This window comes from Solea senegalensis, unplaced genomic scaffold (assembly GCF_019176455.1).
Source record: "Solea senegalensis isolate Sse05_10M unplaced genomic scaffold, IFAPA_SoseM_1 scf7180000014697, whole genome shotgun sequence".
Taxonomy (NCBI): Eukaryota; Metazoa; Chordata; class Actinopteri; order Pleuronectiformes; family Soleidae; genus Solea; species Solea senegalensis.
Window position 1 is genome coordinate 49851 of NW_025321098.1, and position 19116 is coordinate 68966.

The 19116-nt window shown below is 40.8% G+C and overlaps 2 protein-coding genes and 1 long non-coding RNA gene across 5 annotated transcripts; 2 read left to right on the forward strand and 1 right to left on the reverse strand.

The window, feature by feature from the left end:
* Positions 1–363: 363 nt before the first annotated feature.
* On the forward strand, positions 364–12642 carry LOC122761373 (cingulin-like protein 1). 2 transcript variants are annotated; one of them, XM_044016599.1, is made up of 19 exons: positions 364–458; positions 2625–3581; positions 3655–3749; positions 5011–5116; positions 5204–5299; positions 5397–5545; positions 6731–6872; positions 6958–7170; positions 7273–7479; positions 7566–7670; positions 7885–8037; positions 8208–8378; positions 8655–8807; positions 9608–9697; positions 10409–10492; positions 11532–11656; positions 11883–11991; positions 12085–12248; positions 12347–12642. In XM_044016599.1, exons 2-19 carry the CDS (start codon positions 2652–2654, stop codon positions 12423–12425), a joined length of 3171 nt encoding a protein of 1056 aa, XP_043872534.1. In that variant the 5' UTR covers positions 364–458; positions 2625–2651; the 3' UTR covers positions 12426–12642. The 2 variants fall into 2 exon arrangements, with proteins under 2 accessions (XP_043872534.1, XP_043872535.1); XM_044016600.1 differs by having other exon boundaries at positions 3682–3749.
* LOC122761375 lies at positions 9113–16929 on the reverse strand. 2 transcript variants are annotated; one of them, XR_006358549.1, is made up of 5 exons: positions 16572–16929; positions 13929–14188; positions 11498–11970; positions 9916–9994; positions 9113–9664 (listed from the first exon to the last, which is right to left on the reverse strand). It is a non-coding gene; the product is annotated as an uncharacterized LOC122761375 (long non-coding RNA). The 2 variants fall into 2 exon arrangements; XR_006358550.1 differs by lacking the exons at positions 13929–14188; positions 16572–16929 and adding an exon at positions 12068–12171.
* On the forward strand, positions 12891–18169 carry LOC122761374 (aquaporin-9-like). Its single transcript, XM_044016601.1, has 6 exons — positions 12891–13284; positions 13521–13647; positions 14526–14663; positions 14872–14990; positions 15592–15809; positions 17414–18169. The coding sequence occupies exons 1-6, from the start codon at positions 13183–13185 to the stop codon at positions 17628–17630; spliced, it is 921 nt and encodes a 306-aa protein (XP_043872536.1). The 5' UTR covers positions 12891–13182; the 3' UTR covers positions 17631–18169.
* The last annotated feature ends 947 nt before the right edge of the window (positions 18170–19116 follow it).

Consider the following 19116-nt stretch of genomic DNA (forward strand, 5'->3'; position numbering starts at 1 on the left):
TGCATTTTATAGGACCAAAATCACTTAGAGAGACAACATCATCACCATTATCAGCAATGTCCATGACATTTTAAATCACTAGGTGGCGTTATGACTCCCCTTCAAGACAGAAGGAGAGTCATAGAAAAACACACACATTCCCTGACCTATTTTTAAAAATAACATATTTAACATATATAAAAAATATCATTTTTTTAATTAGCTCGATTAAGCATCATTTAATTAAGAAAATGTATCATGTACACCATATTACTATTAATAATAATGTTGTTTTGTTTTACGCACTTCCGGTAAACCCTTTTATTTTGAAGACCGGACATAGGTTGAAAAGTGCAGGGTATGTGTCGTAAAGTTGAGAATATTTGCGCACTCACATTGCAGGGGCGGTTGATTTGACCACGGAAATACGATGGACGGTTGACTTTACCGCAGTCAGTCACTGGCCGGACACACAGCGGGTAAGTTTCATCTCATATCGATTTCTTCATAATCACGTTTTCCTGAAAGCAGAGATTCACGTCATTGCTCCTGTAGTGACAGCGTAGCTTACTTTGTTTTTAGACTAATGTTCTCTGCGCTATAGTTAAGAGGAATATTTTCTCATTTTTATCCACTTCATCTCTTCTGTTCCATCTAAGATATCCCGCTTCAGTTGTATTTTCACTTGTATTCGTTAATTTATTTCCTTATTGACCAGTTGAAGTGAATATAATAGTGTGAAGTTGATGAAGAAGCCGAAACTACTTCAAAAACAAGTTTTTTGCCACCGTTTGATTTGAATCTGTAAGTTCTAGCGTATTAATGTTTGATAAATGATTTGTTTTAGTTGTTAGGTGTAAAAAGGGCTCCAGGTGACTTGCCAGATTGTATTTAAATCTCTTGGAGATGAATGGAATAATAATGTGCGGTTGGCAAATCAGTTCATTTTAGGGGATTTTTGATGACGTTTAATTGTCTGCTGGAATGGAGTGGTTGTGTAAAGTTGAAAATGGAATTTTCATCAAAGTGGAAACCCACCCAATTTTTCTCTTAATGATTTCTAACTCATCTATGTATCTGTTTTTATTACAAAAGAAACAACATAAGAAACCAAACAGATGTGAGCTATTATTTATGACTGAGATTTAATATTAAGGATGAGCCTATAATCATTATCAGTATTGGTCCAATAACTGGTCAAAATAACCAGACAGATAAAAAAGTTGTTTCTTCTTCATGAGAGAACAATATTTTTTACACACAATTTTTGTCTTTGAAATAGCTTGAATGTGTCTTTAAATGCTAGATAGTTTAAAAGGTCTACAATTACTGTATCGACCTGATATCGATATCGAGTTTGTGATACCGGTATTGGACACAACAATGTGGTTTTGTGACATCCCTATTCAAGGGTTTAATGGTGACAATCGCTGCACGTCATCTCTTATCGTCACATTTCTAATAAATACATACAATGGCCTTCAAAATTTTATGGAAAATACTTTTATGTTAGAGCTAATGAAAAAACCTTTCATGTCCTGTGCTTCATGTACACCGTACAGAATGGCAGTTTTAATTTTGTGGTATGAACATACAATGAAGTTTGTACAACCTGGCAACTCAGACGTGGCTCTTACTATTGATTTACAACATAACTGATATACTGTATTAGTTAATTATTATTAAGTATTGATAAAATCATTTATTCCATTATAACATATACATATTTTTGCCTCTCCATGTAATAATTATCTTAGTAAATGCACAATAAAAGCTGTTGTGTGTGGTGCTGCACAAGTATCCATGTAGTGGACAGTGCTTTTGATAAGATAAGGTTTTGTCCGCAGCACAAGACCTTCACTGTTCTGGTCTCTCAGCCTCACAGTCACATATTTGTTGACATTTTCCTCATGTGTTCTACCATGACGCGGGTGACAACACCTTGGAGACCTTGTCCAGTTGTGGACGTCATGCAGTTGGCTCCGCTTTGACTGCACAATAGTACACAGTCCTTAGGACACTGAAGGAGCTGTTTTCATTGCACAGCAATATCAGGCTGTTGTCAGTGTGTCTTTATTGTGTCTCTGTTGTGGACGAGTGCAGCTGTGTGACGAGCTCCCTGGTTGTGAGTCATTATGCTCCTCCATGGCTCCGACCCCGCTCTAGTGTTTGGTAAACAGATGCAACCTCAGCATTCATCAGTTTTCATTTTACCTTCCCATGCAGGTTAAGTCTCATCCTGTGCAGTTTTTTCTTTTCTTTCTTTCTTTTTACAGGTAAAGTATTTTAGTTATAAGCTGTTAATTAATAAGGAATCCAGGAGAGTTGTCAGGTTGTACATCTTGAATAAATGATGTTAGTGCTAAATTAGTTCATTTTAGAGGACATTCTTATGAACTCAACTATGTACTTTTTTAATTACATGGGTAAAAAACTGCAGTTTTAAAGTGACCTAGAGGTTTAGTGCAATAGTTTTGAGTCTGGCAAAGATCACTGAATATTGTCTGTTCTGATCACATTTGTTAAGTTAATAGAGCTCTGTATGCATCAATTTTCAGATTTTCCCTGATTTTTTCTTTCCCATGCAGGATTTGCCTCCATCAGTGCAGTTTTTTTCTTTAAACAATTTGTTTTTCTTTTGATAGTTCATCTAATTATCTAGTGGAGTCAGGATGGACTCTCACAGACTCAGTGGCTCTTCAGACATCATGATGCAGAGAAGCTACATGCAGCAACACAGTCCCAGAGGAAGTCAGGAGAACATGTTTGGAGTGAGGGTGCAGGTTCAAGGAATCAAAGGTCAACCGTACGTTGTTTTAAACAGTTCTGGCCAGGAGAACCACAGGGACATCTCTGTTATCACTCACCAGACTGGTTACAACCCAGGCATGGTGAGGAGGTCTGTGGACGAGAGACACTCTCCAGCTGAGACACAGAGAGCTGCAGGCTCCTCTGAGTTTCATTATCAGAAACACCCAGAGCTTCTAAGACCTTATGACCCTGACAATAATAACCTCAACCTCATCATTCCACCACAAACAGCCTCAGTGTCTCAATCAGGACTTTTGCCTGACACGACCCCAACTGTTAACGTGACCAAACCCAGGATCCCTCTGCCGGCTGAGGGTCCAGGAGAAGACCAAGTTGAAGTGGCCCGGAGCAAAACACTTCCCGCATTTGGACACGTCCCTGCAAGGTCCCCAAACTCGGTGGAAACAGACTCCATCATATCAGTGGGAAGGTTAATAAGTCAGTTCAACAGCAGCCAGCAGAGGGGAAGGGGTGGCCGGAAGAACAGGCTGGACCTAGAGCAGTGTCGAAGGTCACGGAGTGTGGACAGCAGTCGCACCTCAGACTCCTCCTCATCTTCCCCTTCCTCCAGTAGACCCTCATCTCTAAAGAGCATCAGGGGGGAGACTCCAGGTGGGATGTATCTGTCTGGGTCAGCAGGGGCTCGAATCCAGAGCAGAGAGAGCTCTTTGACAAGCCAAACGAAGGAGAACAAGCCCAGCACACTGCTCAAAGTGCACAATGGAAAAGTGCTTCATACAGAGAAACCATGTAGTAACCAGACTGATGAAACTGATGATAGAGATGCACAGGTAATGAGATCTGCAAAGGAGCACCGTTGGCTTTGTCAATGTTTTATTTATTCGCTGAATATCCCTTAACCAGGTCACTCCTGATCTTCTGAAAGGACAGCAAGAACTCTCAGTTGACTCAAATGAAGACACAGCAAAACAGATGCTCTTCACTTATCTCAAGGATGGGTGAGTCCCCCTCCACATTCAGCTGTCTTAGTTGAACTAATGTTTAAATATTTTGGGAAATAGAGATTTATGTTCTTGCTGACAGATTCGAACATTGAAATAATTTGCTTTTGCACAGTAAATGTGAAGCTGCTTAGCTCAGCAATTTGTGCATAGCCAAAAGGCAACTTTGTTTATATGTCACATCACAGTTCAGGTTGCCAGTTATGTCCAAGTTTGTCTCAATGTGTCAGCTCTGCGATAGCCTGGGGACATGTCCAAGTGTCCAATGCCTCTCACTCAGTGACTCCACCTCTCCTACCCTCAGGCAATATGCAATACAGCTGATCCAACTGATCCAACTAATAAGCTTTAAAGGTGTTGGAGTTAGTGTTTTTTGTGAGTCAGAGTCAGACTAGCTGATTCCCTCCGCTTCCAGTCGACATGAAGAATATTAAGCATATTTACAAAAACATCAAAATACTCTTCTGAAACAACTTAAAACTGTAGCGTGTAACTTTTAAATATAAACAAAATTCAGTTCAACTTCAAACCATTGTCATATCCCAATCAGTTTCACATGATTCTCTGCTTAGATCTTGTGTCACCTGGCAACATTACTGCACATAGTGTGTTTTGTTTTATGTAAAAAACAGATGCTAGTAAAGTAGGACAGCTGCAATCAGCTTGGAGTATGACTTAAAACACAAAGATGTGTCCAGGAAATGTTTGACAAATAAGTTTTACCGCTAAAAAAAAGTCATTTAGAAGTTTGATGGGATAAACATTTCTTACCATCACCTATGCTGCCGCTGTATACACACAAATGCTTCCTCACTCAGGTCTTATAGTATTGCTTGCAAATATTATCAAAAAATCACTTAAAATTAGGCACTGTAGCTTTATAAATGAGTTACATTTACATTTTCAGCTGAGGGCTCAGGCGTGTGCAATGCAGTCAGATAAGCGTGCACTGATCCAGCTGTGTGTGCTCAAAGACACAGCAGTGAGGAATGCAGAGCATGAACTTTTTCCACTGATAAATAACTAATAAGATCCACTAATGCCTGTTTTCAAAAATGTGCCAAATCGGAGCTATTGTATGCCGAAAACCGATCAATAGAAAACCCAGACACATGTTGTCCACATACCAAGTGGAACAGATACTCACCAGCTCAAAAAATGTGTGGTGTGTTCGCTGAGCCTGGACATAATGGGATTTATGGGATTTTATTTACTATCATTACACTATTACGATATTATGATGATTCATGCTTCACAGGACGACAGATGATGACTCCACCACTGAGAAGAAGGTCAACCTGCTTTTCGAAAGGATCAACAAGCTCAAGTGGAGGACTGCTAAGAATGTGGAGGAGGAGGAGAAGGTAAGAGTTGGGATGATATGTTAGCCAGTGTTGGTATTTGTTCAGCATGATTTTGTCTTAACATCCTGTGCCTCTCCTTTGATGTAGAATTACGCTGCTGAGGTGAAGCAGTTGCAGCAGAAACAGACTGTGCTGGAGAAGGAAGTGTCTGACTTAAAGCAAAGACTGGAAACTGAAATGAAGGTACAGTGTTGTCCCATCCTGCTGACTCACCTCCGAACCACTCACTTCCTTTTCCTGTCACTGATATTGGCCTTCATTCTGTTGTTGTGTCATGCAGAATGAAAAGACTCTCGCCAAGGCATGCGAGAAGGCCAGGACAGAGAAAATGAAACTTCAGGAGGAGCTGATCAAAAGTCAGACAGAGCTCAGCAAGCTGAGAGACAGACTGGCTGAAATTGAGGCACAACTTCAGTCTACTAAAAAGGAGTAAGTTTGACCTTTAATTTGACCTCCTGGTTGTTCAGGAAAGTAGCAGTTCTGGAGTTCATACAATCCAATCCAACCCAATCTAACACAATTTTGTGTTAATCCACAACAACAGCTGAAACAATGTGCTGTACATAAAATAAATAAAATATAAAAACATAAAATAAAACAATAACAGGTAAAGTATAAAAACACAAATAAGTCATGCAATAAAACTATATAAAAAAAGATAAAACCAAGAACTCCTACTGGGTCGGAAGCCAAAGAATAAAAATTGGTTTTAAGTGGCGTTTTAAAAGTGGACAGTGAGGGGGCGTGTCTAACATGCTGTGGAAGATTGTTCCACAGAAAAAGCTCTGTCCCCTCTGAGCTTCCGTTAAGATTTTGGTAAACGTAGGAGCATCTGATCAGCTGACCTCAGAGACTGGGCAGGAGTGTAAGGATGAAGCAGCTCAGAGAGGTAAGGCTGGGCAAGACCATTTAAGGATTTAAAAACAAATGAAAGAATTTTGAAATGAACTCTAAAGTGCACGGGCAGCCAGTGGAGTGAGAGGCTAAAATAGGTGTCAGGTTTTCCCTCTTTGGACAAGCTGGAGACGTGAGAGGGACGTCTGACTGACTCCAAAATAAAGTACTTTGCAGTTATCCAGGCGAAGCGTAATAAAGACGCATTACTGTCTCAAAGTGCTTTTTGGAAAGGATAGATTTCACCTTTGCGTACTGTCTGGACAAAAGACAAAAGCTGGACTTCACTACTGTACCAATTTGACAGTCCAATGACTTAAAATCACTGTCCATTTTAAAACCCAGATTTGTGACTGTAGGCTTAACACGCATTGCCAAAGGGCCCAGGTCAACAGGAAGGGTCTCACAGGAGCCATTGGGTCCAAACACTATCACTAACAGAATAGGCATCCTTCCACTTATTCAGACTCATAAACTCATGGAATTACCACACTCTTCAGCTCAATGCTGTGCTCCACGGTCTCTTACAGGGCATGTACAAAGACTCTGAGGTCATTCAGGTTTATTTTAATGTGTGTTCTGATGGAGGCCGTTAAATATAGTCAAATATCATATGGATTTATTGTGCAGATCTTCTCTTTTTATCTAGTCCTATACAGCAGTGTTCTGCAACTCTAAAGCAGGATAAACCGTCTACATGTTTTTCTCATATGTTGCCAGGTTGAGTCAGATGAAGGTAGAGAGAGAACGATCCAGGATGGAGATGAAAGACCTTCAGCAGCAGCTCTCTGAGATGCACGATGAGCTGGACCAAGCCAAACACGTTGAGGTGATAAACACAGAGAAAGACGTTCTCCTGAAGGTAAATGAAATCAGGTGTAGAAGAGGTGCTCCACAAATCAACAGCAGCTGGAAAGCCTCTTCATTTTGGGCTGTATTTGTGTCAGGAAATGGTACAGATGCGCACAGACTTCCAGGAGATGCTGCAGGTGAAGGAGGAGCAGGAGGAAGTGCTGCACAGCCAGGAAAAAGAGCTCAGTTCCCTCAAGGGGACACTTAAAGAAGAGGTGGAAACTCATGACAAATACTTGGCCGCTCTGAAGAATGAATATGAACAGGAACTTGATAACCTGCTCAGGGAATTGGAGCTGGCTAAAGAGGTAACAGGGAAGGCATGCACTTGTTTTGATTAGTCTTCTATTTCAAAAAACTAGAATATGTTTGTTTTCACTTCTCACAATTTTCTCAAACCTGCCCTTTAGAGCAACGCTGTAGTGTGTCAAGAGAGGGTTGAGGCAGAGGAGGAGAAAGGTGTAGTTAAAGTGCAGCTGAAGGAGCTGAGCCAAGAGAGAGACCAGCTGAGAGGAAAGGTGCAGGACCTCAATAAGAAAGTGGATCAGCTGAGCCAGGCAATCCAGGAGGGAAGGACCACGGAGAGACTGCTGGAGCAGAGAGCAAAGCAGCTGGAGGTGAGATGGAGGTGTGGGTGTGTGAAGAGGAGTGTTTTGCAAGTCGAAGTTTGTTTTATTAAAGATGTCCTTGTCTGGTTCCTCAGAGGGAAAAGCAGCAGGTGGAGGAAATGCTTAAGGATGTGAGAAGGACTGAGGAAGAGATGTGTCTGTCCAACCAATCGCTGCTCACTCGGTTGGAGGATGTGCAGGTATGGCAACAGCCATGTCAGTGATGCATAACAAGTCCATTTTCCTAGTACTACATAAGTACATTATTGTTTTTCATCCCCTCTCTCCTTCCATGTTTCCTGTTCTGAAGAACAACTAACAAAGAGAAACAGCTTGGTTAAGCCTATAGCTAATATCATGACATGTTTTTTGTTGAACTCCTAGAGTTTTCCCTCGTCTATTTTTTTCTGACAGAGTAAGTTGACCAAACTCAATCACGAGCACAGGGACCTGAAGGAGAAGCTCAAGGAGGAGAGGAAACAAAGAGAGGAGCTGTGGAAGACAAAAACTGAACTAGAAGATGAGAGGAGGCTGCAGGACCGTGCTGTAGAGCAACTGCAGAGAAAGGTGAGAGGTGACACAAGAGTCCTGTGGTAAAAATTATGCATTTTTGTAGACAAACATGATCCAAAAAGTATGTTATCTTTACCCTGAAGCTCGTTATCTTCCATCCCCTTTTTCAAATGCAAGGCACTCAACTTATACTGTGGAAGCTCTTTGTTTATCTGTGTGCTCAGATGAATAGCATCATGGAAGAGTGCGAGGCGTCCACCGACGTACTTCAGAACCAGGTCGACGAGGCCAAAGAGAAGAATCAGAGGGAGTTGGCTGAGCTGCGGAGGCAGCTGCAGGAAAAGGGAGCAGAGCTGGAGAAATTTCGACAGGCAGCCAAAAAACTGCAGGAAGAGGTGTGGTCACGCTCTCACCCTCTCTCAGATATTTCAGTTTGTAGGTTCAACTATCTTAGTCATCAAAATAAAAGCTGAATCAAACACAAGGCAAAAAGGATTTATATCCTTTGTTTCATAATTTCTTTGCTATGAAGATCCTCCGGGATTGGCTTAAACTTTCCAATTTACACATTTTATCTCAGACTTTATGTGTTTTTTTAACAATGTCCAATAAACATGCCTTGCCTTATCTCGTAGTATGTGTTTACTCAGTGATCTCTGTCCTGTGCTCAGCTCCTTCCTCTGGAGGAGGATCTGCAGCGGTGTCGCAGGGAGCAGCAGGACGCTCAGCTGCGAGTCCAGCAGCTGGAGCTGAAGGTGAGGGAGCTGGAGGAGAAGAACGCGGCCACAGTGGACGACAGAGACCGACAGGTCAAACTCATGGAGGTAAATGTCCCAGACACATGAAACCTGTTGAGAAGTAGCCAGAACATAAAGAATAGTCTAATCATTCCTTGACACAGCACAAAATGTCAAAAAGACATATCAGTTCCATCAACATAAACAATAAACATGATACATTGTTAATGCTGATGTAAACATCTGGTTAAATACAGTATTTTCTCATTTAGCAGACATCGGAATCAAAAGGATCAAAACTTGATGGTGTTTCTCTCCCTGATTCTTAAACCTTGTCTATAACGCAATACAAGAGACAATACAAGACATATTGTTGTAAGAAATGTGTTTATTTGTGTGTTAATTAAACCACAACATATACTGGAGTTATTTGCATGTAAATACCATTAATATACGGTTCTCTGTGCTGTTCACAGAGTCAAATATGCTTTATCAGTGTGAAGTGTTTATCTGTTCAGGTGCCAGTATTTGCACTCACTTGTTCCTGTGAAGTGTAAGGGCACTGTAATGAGCCCTGGCAACAACATCTCACAGCTCAGCACTGTTTGTCTTGCTGATGACAAAACATTGCACTGTGACTCTGGTGTGCTCACTGTTGACATTGCGTATCAGCCGATGAAGCCCATGTTTACTGTGTAAAGTTATCAGACCTGTCTGGGTGTTTGTTCTCAGGGATCTCCTGTCTGTCATTCAGCCTCTTCAAGGGTCAAACACTCACATCTGCACAGAAATGTTTTAATGCTTCATTTCTTTTCTTTTCCTATAAGCTGGAGACAGTGTTCCACCCACACCCAAGTCGTGTTGTTTGTGTTCTCCTCTCTTCTCAGGGACGAATCAGTCGCCTTGCAGAAGATCTCAATGATGAGCGCGGCAGTGCAGACCGTCTGATGGAAAGATTGGACAAAACCAAAGAGCAGGCAGGTTTACTTCCTCCCTTTTTACAAAAAAAACATGAATAACAACCATTCAGTGACAGAGTATGTGCATGTGGTGTGAACACCCAGCCCTCCATCTGTTTTATCATAAACAGATGTAGAGCTGAGTACTCAGATTTCCCCCTTTGACCCTGAAAGCCGCTGATTGGTGCGTTCAGACCTGCTTGTTGAACAAGTTTTGTTTTTATTTCTTCACTCACTTTGTAACTGCCTGAAAACATGACGATAAACTCCTCTCACTTTCTTCATCCGATGCAGTCATAAAGATCCTCAGTGTGTCTGTAAAGTAGGCCGTCATTAGTGAGAGAATTGTGCCGCAGACTAACTAATACAAGACACTGTTTTTGGTGCAGAGTGAAGACAAATAAGAGCTAACTATTATGAGCAACTATTCACACCCCCTTCATTGGGCCTCTGGATGTTATTAGAGAGAGGAACTAGCCTTCAATTCTAATGTGGTCGCTCAGAACAGACGGTACTTCCTCTTGGATTAGGAAGTTAAGCTGGAAACTTTTCATTTGTCCTGGGAAAGCTTGTCCCGTGCTTTGTAATAATGTATGGCCTTCTCTTCAATTAAAAAGGAACGTAACCATACACATGTATATGTTTGTTCTGCCCTTGTTGACTTACCAAACATTCTCGCTTCATGTTTAATGTTATAACTAAAACTGTTTCTCTGTGTGTGTGTGACAGGTGGATCAGATGAGGAACGAGCTGATGCAGGAGCGATCGGTCAGACAGGACCTGGAGTGTGACAAGATGAGTCTTGAGAGACAGGTACTGACCTCTGACCCCATTACTCTGCCCCCACCTCAAGAGACATCCATCCATCCATTATCTACCGCTTCATCATTCTTAGCACAAATTCCACTAATACTAAAGATCACCCTCAATCAGAGACTCCATATACATCTATGATTGTATTAACTTTGGCATTTATTTTAATTCATATTTGCTTGGTTCTAACCCTTAAAAGCTTTGTTATTGCAGTTTAGGCTTGTAAATGTCCTCTGGAACATACCAGATTTATCCGTGACAAAATAAATCTGTTATCTTGATAACTTGTCAACTTTCCATGTGAGAACTGAGAAACTCAATCCCTTTGACCGTGAGCATGAGATGTAGCTGAAAAATCTGGTCAATAGACCTTATTTTATGACTCCCAGGTTAAAGCCTGGGCAGGCAAGGTGTCTGATATCCCTGCTAATGAATTTTCTACTGAGCAAAAACAACATAATAAAAAAATGAAAGTCAGTGGTGAACTGGAGAAACTGCCTCTTGTATGAAATGTGTGTGCCTGTCTGTGCTCGGGTGGGAGGGGCTTAGGACAGAGGGGCACAATATTATTACAATATTTAACAAACTGTTCATGAGAAAAATACATTTTCAGTTTTTCTTGTGATCTTCCCCAAACTACTTTTAGTAGTAAAACTTCCACTGCTTCTCCAAAGCTATACGTTACTCAGCAAACCTATTGTACGTGCCTCACAGATAATCTGTTATTATCGCAGTGTTGTCATTGAAATGTATGTGTAAACTTACTTAAAGATATCCACTCAGGTTTTCTTATTCACATTCAGTTATTTCATTGCATTGATCCTAAAGCCAAACAAATGGGTTCCATGCAATTGTTAAAAAAATCCTTGTGGAAAACCTGCTGTGTTCTTTGTGTGTGACATTACCACCACCTGTAGGTCAGAGGAATAATGTCACACCATGTTCAGGCAGGTCCATTCTCCACAAGAAAAACCAAAAATTTATAAAAACACAGTATATTTGTACCTTATTTACAACATCCTTCATTTTGATCTGTCAGAATAAAGACCTGAAGAGCAGAGTGACTCATTTGGAAGGATCGCAGAGGACCAACCAGGATTCACTAGTCTCCAAACTGAACAGCCGCATCCAGGAACTGGAGGAGAAGCTGCAAGGAGAAGAGCAGTCAGTGTTCAAATATTGACAGATATATATATATTTGAGTCTGTGTTTACTAGTTGGAACACTAGAAGACACTTTGGATAATAGATCCATCAGACACTAGTTGCTCCTATCACTTTCCCTGTGGTCAGAGTGAGAGGATGTCTGGTCCAAATACTATTGCTAGGTGTTGAATTACAGGACGCTGCAGCAGTGATGTGATCTCTTGGTGCTTTTTCCTCCTCGTCAGGGAGAACAACAGCCTACAGCAGGCAAACCGCAAGCTGGAGCGCAAAGTGAAGGAGATGAAGATGCAGGGGGATGAGGAGCACGTCAACCTGCAGAGCCAGAGAGACCAGGTAAGATTAACAATGGCATACAACTGTAAAGAAAGAAAAAAAAAAAGTCAAGCAGTCAGAAACAGCAGTTTCTCACTTTGGTGAACTCTGCAGCTGACTCAGAGGCTGAAGATGGCAAAGAGGCAGATGGATGAGGCAGAGGAGGAGATTGAGCGTCTGGAGCACAGTAAGAAGAAGCTGCAGAGAGAACTGGACGAACAAATTGAGACCAACGAGCAGCTTCATGGCCAACTGAGCACAATGCGGAATGAAATGAGGTGAACCGCTCACCTTCTGCCACAGAGCCTCCATGTTTGATAAAGTTCCATTAAATCATTACATTTAATATTATTTGTTGTTTTCTTTGCATTGACAGGCGTAAGAAGAAATCTCCTCCTCTTATTAAGGTTGTGGAGGACGATTTGAACGATGCGGACGATTTTGGCTCAGACTGATTGAGGAATAGTTGATTTTATAATATTAACAACAAATGCATATTAACAACTCAGGTGTGATTCTATGATGTCTTAAACCACAACATCTAACAAACTGATTCTTGACAAACTCTGACTTATTTACTCAAACTATGTTTTTATTTTGTGTGAGTTAATATAATGCAAACTTCAAATCTTAAGCTTGTGAATAAATGTATTAAACATGCTTTTACCGACATTCAGTCATGTTTATATACTTCCAGAAACTCGAGAAGGTACAATCCTCCACCAAGGCTGCATAGTTTCCTACAGTGTCAGTACACTTATGTATCTGGTGAGGTTAACAATTATGGGAAAAGAAAGAATCCAGATGTGGATCTGATCTCAACTGAAATCAAATTATTTCTACCTTGGGACATCACCACAAAATCTCATCAAAATCCTTTTTTAGTTATGGAAAGAAACATAAACTAAATAAATTCAGTTGTGTGATGTTTCCATGAATCTGTCTCAGTGACGACAAACATGAGTAAAACCAGAAATTTAAAGCCAAATCTCACCTGGTGATTACCTGAACCCTTTGCTGTGAGTGGCTGTATGGTGACAGACACCACTGACATAGGAAGAGTGCATTTGTACAAATGGATCAATGTTCTGTGATGAGAGGCTGAGTGATCGAGCAGTGGTGGAGATTCCACACGAGCACTCTGAACAACTCCAGAGGTTCACGCTGCTGGACATCAGGCAGCACTTTAGACGGCTCTTTGCACCGTGATACATGGAAATACAACACAGGAGAAGCATGAGGCAACGCTGTGCTCTCAAACATGGAATACTCAAGGAATTCCTGGCAGAATTCCTGGGGACGTTTGTCTTGGTTGTAAGTAACTGATCATTCATTCATTCCCACTAAGCATTAATTAAGAAGGTTGACAAGCTTTGGCGATGTATATCCTCCTTGTTTTTTTGGTTGTTGTTCATGTTCATTTCATTTGTTGAGGTCCAGTGAACTTAGACTTCAGATGTTTTAACAACCTTTCTTTTAGTGAGAGATGCAAGTCACACAAATACGAGAGTATGTGTGTAAAAACCTGTCGCTCTCTTTCTCTCCATCAGTTGTTTGGCTGTGGCTCAGTCGCTCAAACTGTCCTCAGTCGAAACACCCTGGGTGAACCACTGTCTGTCCACATCGGCTTCTCTGTGGGACTGATGATGGCAGTATACGTGGCTGGTGGAGTGTCAGGTAAACGTGATTTCACATATTTGTTTGTTATTTATATGCTTGAAAGTAGTTTTTTTATATGTATATAGTACTTCAGATGCGATGCATAACAAAAAAAAAAAAACCACGATGAAAAATTATTATTGACGTTGTCCAGATCAATTACTTGCTCAACTGATCATGATCCTGTCAACTGACTTCAATACATCATCCATTTTCATAATCTAGGTGTTTCTTTTGCATATTCAGCTTCTCTGCTGCCGTGAAATCAAACATGTTGTTTGCATGTGTTGTAATCTCACCGTTGTCACTCGTGGTCTGCAGTGTGTAATAATATTCCTGGCTTCCTGTCCAACTGTGTGCCGTCTCCACAGGAACGAGCCAGCACTCCTGTTCAGATTCAACGGATGTGAATTGACCATTGATCTGTTCGTGCTAGTGCAGAGCCTCTTTGGGGTCATTCATCGCCCTGGGCACGAAATGTCCTTCAAAAGTCCATTGATCACAGGCCCATGTTCACATGTGTCTGTCTGTTTGCTTCCACTGAGCAGCATCTCCAGTTCTATATCAGAAAGAAACGATAGTATTTATTAATATTAACAAAGCCAGATCATAGACTTTTCTCAAAGGTCTTTTTTATTTTAGACTTGTAGTAAACAAGCCATGTGATAAGAGACTGGTAAAAAAGAAAAAAGAAAGAAGGGAATGTTGCTCTTTTGTTTTGTATTTATAGCATCATTTTCAAACAAATGGCCATTATTCTGCTTCATGAACAAACACAACAAAACCCAGCTCTGTCCCTAGGGCTGCTCTCCCTCTGCTGCCTCTTGTAAATTGGACTTCCTTGCTACTAATTAAGAGGATATCATACCCTCTCTGTCCTTTGTCCTCTGTCCCAGGAGGCCACGTCAACCCCGCCGTGTCTTTGGCCATGGTGATTCTGGGCAAACTGAAGATTTGGAAGTTTCCCATCTATGTCCTTGCTCAGTTTCTTGGCGCCTTCGCTGGAGCTGCTACAGTCTTTGGATTATACTACGGTGAATACACCTGAGCTTATACATGCTTACTTAGTTTAGTTTAGTTTTTTTTTTTAATTTGCACATTATGCATAAGAAGACAAATCAAGATAGCAAAGATGCTCAGACTCTTAATAGAAGATACATCTTAATAGAATTAAGTTTCAAGTGTTCTCCTGAACATTAAAAGCTTTTTAAAACTAAAGATGGCCATTTGTCCTCTGCACAGATGCTTTCATGGACTTCACCAGTGGGATTTTGTCAGTGACAGGAATCAATGCAACAGGTCATATTTTTGCTTCATACCCTGCGAGACACCTGTCAGTCCTGGGCGGCTTCATCGATCAGGTGAGCTCTAGTGACAAAGTGACATCAACAACATCCTCTCCACTGTGAATTGTCTGTAGGACTTTGAGTCTAAATTATGCACACTCTGATTCATTTGACTAATGTGACATTGACTGGCCCAATTAGTCTGAGAACACTCCCACTTCTGCTCAGGTTTTGTTTTTACCCATTTAGTGGTTTTAACTGGGAGGCCAAATCTATACTTAACCCCCTTTTTCGGTCTGTTTGGTTTTGGTGCAGTGAGCCAAAAATAACACGACGTCTAACTGTGCTTATGTTAATGTTTCCTGAGTCAGCGAAATGTAGCAATAGCACTTGGAGGTGAGGAACAGGTCATGGTACAGAAATACTTTCTGTTTAAATAATTCACCGCACTTATGATAAACCTTCTCTTGAAGAGAAGAATCTTTTTCGTGTATTTGTTTGCACATACAGATGCATAGACTTGAATATGAAATTAGATTTTTGCAGGAGAGGGAGGAAAATAAAAGCTGGCCAATTTACTAGTGTTTGCTCTTATGTTTTAATGCTGTTATTAATTATGTTCATCATATTAAAAGTATTTCTGTGAAGTCAACAAAACAGCGTTGTGCTTCTTGAGGTGGTGGGGACAGGAATGCTGGTCTTGTGCATCCTCGCCATCATCGACGGTGGAAACATTGGCGCACCTAAAGGCATGGAGCCTCTCGCCATCGGACTGATCATCATGGCCATCGGTGTTTCCATGGGACTGAACTGTGGATACCCCCTGAACCCGGCGAGAGACCTGGGACCCCGACTATTCACAGCTGTGGCAGGGTGGGGGATGGAGGTTTTCAGGTAACTCTACTACTGTATTGGGTCTATTGAGTGAGTTAGATTAAGTAAATGAACAGGCAAATAGTAAAAAGTATGTGTTGCAATGGTCAAGGCGATCTTTATGGAATAGTTTGTATACGTTAAAATATGCTACAATGATTGTCTTCCAAATGATTTATATACTTAACTGATATATTGCATAGGCTTTGGATTTTATGCATGAATTACAGAATGTATAATACTGAAACGTGTGTGAAAATGTTGATTAACTGACAAAATGACGTGTTACATGACAGCCCATTGCATGTCGTACATATAAACAGCATGGTGGATTAGTGGTTAGCACTGTTACGATAAAAATCCTTTAGTGTATGTGTAACTTTATACAAATGTGACATAATGTGTTGTATTAAAACAGATTTTTTTACACAACATCAAATTCATTTAGTCTGTGAGGAATATTTAAGAGTTATGACAAGCGCCATCTACCGAGTTACAGTTACTAGTTACTTTGTAAAAAAGTAACTCAGTTGGTAACTCAGTTACATGCTCCCATTAAGTAAAGGATTGATTGAGTTCCCCTCAAGCCGTCATTTCAGTTCTGTACTGATGCGGAATAATACAAACTGTTGATTAAAATAAACACAAACCTTGACATAGATAAGTAGCATGTTTTCCACTACATATTTGAGGGGAAAAACACGTGTTTTTATCTGTAAAATTTCTGCTTGGAATAATAGCCTGATATTGCTAAAAGAGATCAAAATAAACAATTAAACATACCGTGCTATTGATTTATCAAGTTGTGCTTGGCTATGGGTCTGTCTTTCGAACTCCAACCGCTGCTGCGTGGGTGGAGTGGGTGTGTGCTCGCTGCTGTGACTCTAGGTCTCGGATGCTGCGTTAGCTACCTTAGCTGCTAACTTTGTCGAAGCATGCCGCTTCTCCAGGTGCTTCAGCAGATTGCTGTTGCTGTTGTTCGCCGTAGAAAGTATTTTTGAACCGGGACACAGTCTACAAGTTACCGAAATGTTGTTTTTCCCTCTGCTCTCCAGTTGAAAATAATGTGAATACCTCCACGAGGAGAAACTTATCTTTCCCTACTCGCTCGCCATCATGCCGTGCCCTGACCTGTCCAGTCCTCTTCATGGCGCGTGTTTGATTACGTGTGAGGGCGACAAGTGCTTTGTTTTTCAATTCAATTAAACTTTATTGATCTCTAAAATGTTATGGGAATTGTGTGCCATTGTAAAACCTCACCAAAAGGAACACGGTGTTTGGTAGTATTGAGTGAAATTGGCTCATTGTGTAGTAAAGAAAACAAAAATCCTACATTCAGCACATTGTACACTTATAAAAGAAAACATCAGTGTAATTGTTTTATATTCAGTTTATGTCAAATGGAAATAATTTCACCTAAATGTTACACACTGGGCCTTTAAGTAGATGGTTATTTATTCAGGTGTTACCAAAGTAACCAGATTAAGACCTGAGCTGGTGGCATGTGACAGCATTATATAATGTCACATGCACAGAACAGATGCAGTCAGTGAGTGTAAATGATCCAGTGATGGCTCTGGTGACCTGCAGTGACCTCTGTGCTCTTTACTCTCTGCCGTTTGCAGCACTGGAGACTACTGGTGGTGGATTCCTGTGGCGGGGCCCATGGTGGGTGGAGTGGTTGCGGCCGTTGTCTACTACCTGTTTATTGAGCTGCACCATTCCCACAACAAGTCCGAGAAGCCCCACGGGGATGAGGAGGAGGAGGAGGAAGAGGAGGAGGAAGACGACGATGAGGACAGCAGTCTGAAAGACAAATATGAGATGATCACCATGAGCTAAAAAGACACTCAATTCCAGGACTGACTGTATCAAATCAGCTGTTTTTACTGTCAGTCACATGACAAACACCCAGCACAGCTTCCATCTGTAGAAGGTCAGGCGTCCCCTGTCAGTGTCTCTCTGTGCTAAACCTGGTAAACCTGACTGATCTCAGCTCAGTGTGGTGACAACGTTAAAACCTTCATGCGTCAAAGCGCAAAGAAACAAAGTCAAATACATAAGGAAACGTTATAGATTGAAAGAAACTGCAGCTAGTTGCACAAATGAACCAGCACAGTATCTGTTTTTCAAACCAGTGCTGGACTGTTTCCTCTGCAGTTTTAAGTTTTTGTGTTGAAAATGTCAGTCCTGCTTTACATTGCCATGACTTTTCATTTATGCTGTAAATACTGTATAATAAATATTATCCTTAATTTAAAAAAAAAACTCATGTGGAAACAAGAGATTAATAGTTTATGCATGCCACTTTCCTTTCATCATTATTATTATTATTTTTATGTCACTCTGTTGTTTTGTCTACATTAAAGTTTTTAAAGAGAGCTTTGTCTTCCACTTTATCATCTATGTTGTTGTTTTTTACTGGAAATTGCAGCTAAGCTGAATGAGTTTATTTCCCTCTTAGTATTTTCACCCTTGGTGTGTGTGTCTGTGTGATAAAGTGACATGAGTCATTTCAACAGCTGATCTCTGGATGCAACAACTGCACAGGATGAATGTTATCACAGTGTCAACAGTCAACTTAATTAAATGTCCTTGTGCAGATCAAGGTCACAACGATTTCAACTCTGTCTTTGTCTCTAAAATGCAGGTAGAGCTTGGACACAAGTTTCCGCCCATTTCCCTTTACAAATTAACAAATCCTGAATATATTTTTATAGTTATTGTGATTGTGAATTCCATTTATGGTCAAGAATTATTAATTCATTCATCCATTCATCTTCTACCGAGGTAGCCAATCCCAGCTGACATAGCTGGGACATGACCTGTCCATACACCCTGGACAGGTTGCCACATAGAGACAAACAACCATCCACTCATACCAATTTACCTCATTCCCAAATCTGCCTGTTTTTGGACTGTGGGAGTAAACCGGAGAACCCGGAAAAAGGTCTACGGTGGTGACTGGTGTGCAATTATATCATCAACACCCACATATATGCAAGAAAATAGCTCTTGAGTTAGTAGCTGTCCACCTTAGTGACTGCTATGCATGAAAGGGGTAACAAATATTCTCCCAAAAAGAAGAAATAAACAGCTCAAACATGACTCAACTAAATTGCTTTTGCTGATGTTTGTTTACATTTTTAAAGCCCGTGCATAGATATTGAAGCATGAGATGTATATAGGATTTTTGGATTGTATCAGATTTGACATTATTATTTGTCCTATATCCGATCCAGTGATTTTAACCAGTATTGGATATTGATACCAACTGATACCTAACTCCCGTCCCTAGTTTTTTTACCACATCGAAAATGAATTAAAA

Coding starts and splice junctions, on each gene's coding strand:
- LOC122761374 (XM_044016601.1), top strand. CDS start 13,183: ATGGAAATACAACACAGGAGAAGCATGAGGCAACGCTGTGCTCTCAAA. Junction 13,285..13,520: donor TGGGGACGTTTGTCTTGGTT/GTAAGTAACTGA, acceptor TCTCTCCATCAG/TTGTTTGGCTGTGGCTCAGT. Junction 14,664..14,871: donor AGTCTTTGGATTATACTACG/GTGAATACACCT, acceptor TCCTCTGCACAG/ATGCTTTCATGGACTTCACC.
- LOC122761373 (XM_044016599.1), top strand. CDS start 2,652: ATGGACTCTCACAGACTCAGTGGCTCTTCAGACATCATGATGCAGAGA. Junction 3,582..3,654: donor CTGATGATAGAGATGCACAG/GTAATGAGATCT, acceptor TCCCTTAACCAG/GTCACTCCTGATCTTCTGAA. Junction 12,249..12,346: donor ACAATGCGGAATGAAATGAG/GTGAACCGCTCA, acceptor TTGCATTGACAG/GCGTAAGAAGAAATCTCCTC.